The sequence below is a fragment of the Centruroides sculpturatus genome, unplaced genomic scaffold (genome assembly GCF_000671375.1).
Source record: "Centruroides sculpturatus isolate CEXI.00-Female unplaced genomic scaffold, Cexi_2.0 scaffold771, whole genome shotgun sequence".
Lineage (NCBI taxonomy): Eukaryota > Metazoa > Arthropoda > Arachnida > Scorpiones > Buthidae > Centruroides > Centruroides sculpturatus.
Window position 1 is genome coordinate 340,655 of NW_019385869.1, and position 2,199 is coordinate 342,853.

The window sequence follows — 2,199 nt, forward strand, 5'->3', positions numbered from 1 at the left end:
TCCTCTACGTTTCACGGTCTCCTGAGTCGAAAAGTATAAACATTTTAAAAGGTCGTTTATCGATCGACCGATGGCTATACCACGTATAACAAAACCAATAAGTACGTATTATGGAAATCAATTGTATTTCTTTGTTGTCACATTTACTGCAAAATCATGACTTTCAAAATCAAATACCTTTTAGTTTAAATATTTCCGTATTTGAAAAAAATATAAGAAAAGTTATAATTAAAACATTTAAAACATAATGTTAACTATTTTAATAATTTTCAATTTTCAATAGAGTTTAAACTTATATCATTATTATAAAATTTAAGTTAAATAATTTTAAAATTTTTACCAAAAACTGGTTTAAATGTGAAAGGATGAAGGCCCTTTTCTTCACGGTAGCCACTCAATGCTAAACATCCGCCGAAAAATAATAACTGATAGAAATAACTGAAGAAGATGCTCGTTGCAGCATACAAACAGAATATTCTAATACCCGGGAATGGTGATGTCATGGCAATGCAATAGGAGAAGAAATTCGTTAGAGACGTTATGGTGATGGACACTGCTGCGTTGCGATACGTCTGTCGTCTGTTCTATTCGCTTTTCTACGCTGTCACTGCAGTTTGTTACCTTCCAACAAGCCAATACGACAAACGAGTCGTCCACTTCCGTAGCTTTAATATATCAAAGCAATAAAAATATATAAAGCGAAATTTATTAATATTTTAATTATATTATGGTTTAGCTTACCAAGTATCATGAAAGGAAGACTGACGTTCCACCGAAGATTTTGTACTCCACAGGCGGATAATAAACCAAACGTTGTGGCCACAGCCAAACCGGCGGACACGACACTAGCTACGCCCAACCAGGGTTTGGATTTCACCCAATTGTTTGTCATGTTCGTCGCCATGGAGAAAATGGCAACGACGACCACAGCTACACTTATCAAAGACACTAATTCCTGTGAAATGCGTTTTAGTTCAAAAATGGAAGACTCGATTGGTTCAGGAAATGTTTTAATATGCTCGAAAGTATAATTTCTTAACTTGTTGTAAACTGCTGTTTTCCATTCTTCATTCCAATTTTTCTTACTTGCATTCGATTCGTCTGTTGGATACATTAAACGAACGGCTTTTGCTTCCTTTATGTATCCTTTGTCTCTGTCGTCACCCCTCCTAAATTCAGACAGAGGATTTTGTACGCGTATGTTAGAGGATCCATAGTAACAGGATACTTCATTTTTAATATTTCATGAATAGCATTTTCGGAGTCGTTTAGCAGATCAATAAGAGTATTTTCTAAACACTTGCCATCTTCAATGTAGCACACGTCCGAGTAAGCAATATTTATTCCATCTACAGAAGCTGTGGTATTTTTTACAACCTTATCTACAATTTGTATTTCGTTTAAGAACTTTTTGTGTAAAATGTTGCTTTCTCTGTCATTTACTATGTAAATCATTGGAAAAAGCGGTCGTTTAGTAAGTCGTAAAAAATCGAAACTACCCGAATTGGTATCAAATGTCTTATCTATAAACTGTTTGGCTTCAAAATATTTACCACTGTCTGCAGTTAAGAGAAAATCGATGTCTTCATTGGTTTGAAGCCTGATAAGTCCGTTTGATAATAAACCGGAGAGAATGACAGGAATAATAACAAAATAGATGGGATATCGACTAATTACTACACCAAGTCGACCAATTATATTGGATAAGCTGTTTGTCAGACACAAACATTTCGTTTTCTTTGAAGAATCGTGTCTTCTTACCTAAAAAATTTAAATATTAATTACTTTAGCATACGCAATTCAAACGCTTAGTTTAGGTGAAATGGTTTTTACCTGTTTATTCATTGTTATCTTGAACTTAAAAAATTCTGAATTGTCTTTGCACTATTGAGTGGTCCACGACGGCGAGCCCTATCAGATTGAATGAAGTACCATTCACCTTTAAAAGTAAATCAATAAAGTGTTAAAATTTCCGAGCCAGTTTACTCTTTTATAAATTGCATTTGTTCTGTATGACGTGATTTCTTCTATTTGGGGAATGCTTCATTGGTTGACTGTGTTGAAATTTTTCAATTCAAGCAAATCTTTAAGTAGTTTCTGTTATTTCTCCAGCAGAAACATCTTTGGTCATCAAACTCCAACGTATATTTCTGATTTGGTGAAAAATAGTTGTCTAATACAACCTTTATACACAATTTT

General features: G+C 33.9%; 1 protein-coding gene across 1 annotated transcript; it reads right to left on the bottom strand.

The window, feature by feature from the left end:
• Positions 1 to 1,137: 1,137 nt before the first annotated feature.
• LOC111642643 lies at positions 1,138 to 1,946 on the bottom strand. The gene is made up of 2 exons (XM_023389011.1): positions 1,834 to 1,946; positions 1,138 to 1,761 (listed from the first exon to the last, which is right to left on the bottom strand). Exons 1-2 carry the CDS (start codon positions 1,843 to 1,845, stop codon positions 1,138 to 1,140), a joined length of 636 nt encoding a protein of 211 aa, XP_023244779.1. The 5' UTR covers positions 1,846 to 1,946.
• Positions 1,947 to 2,199: the final 253 nt, after the last annotated feature.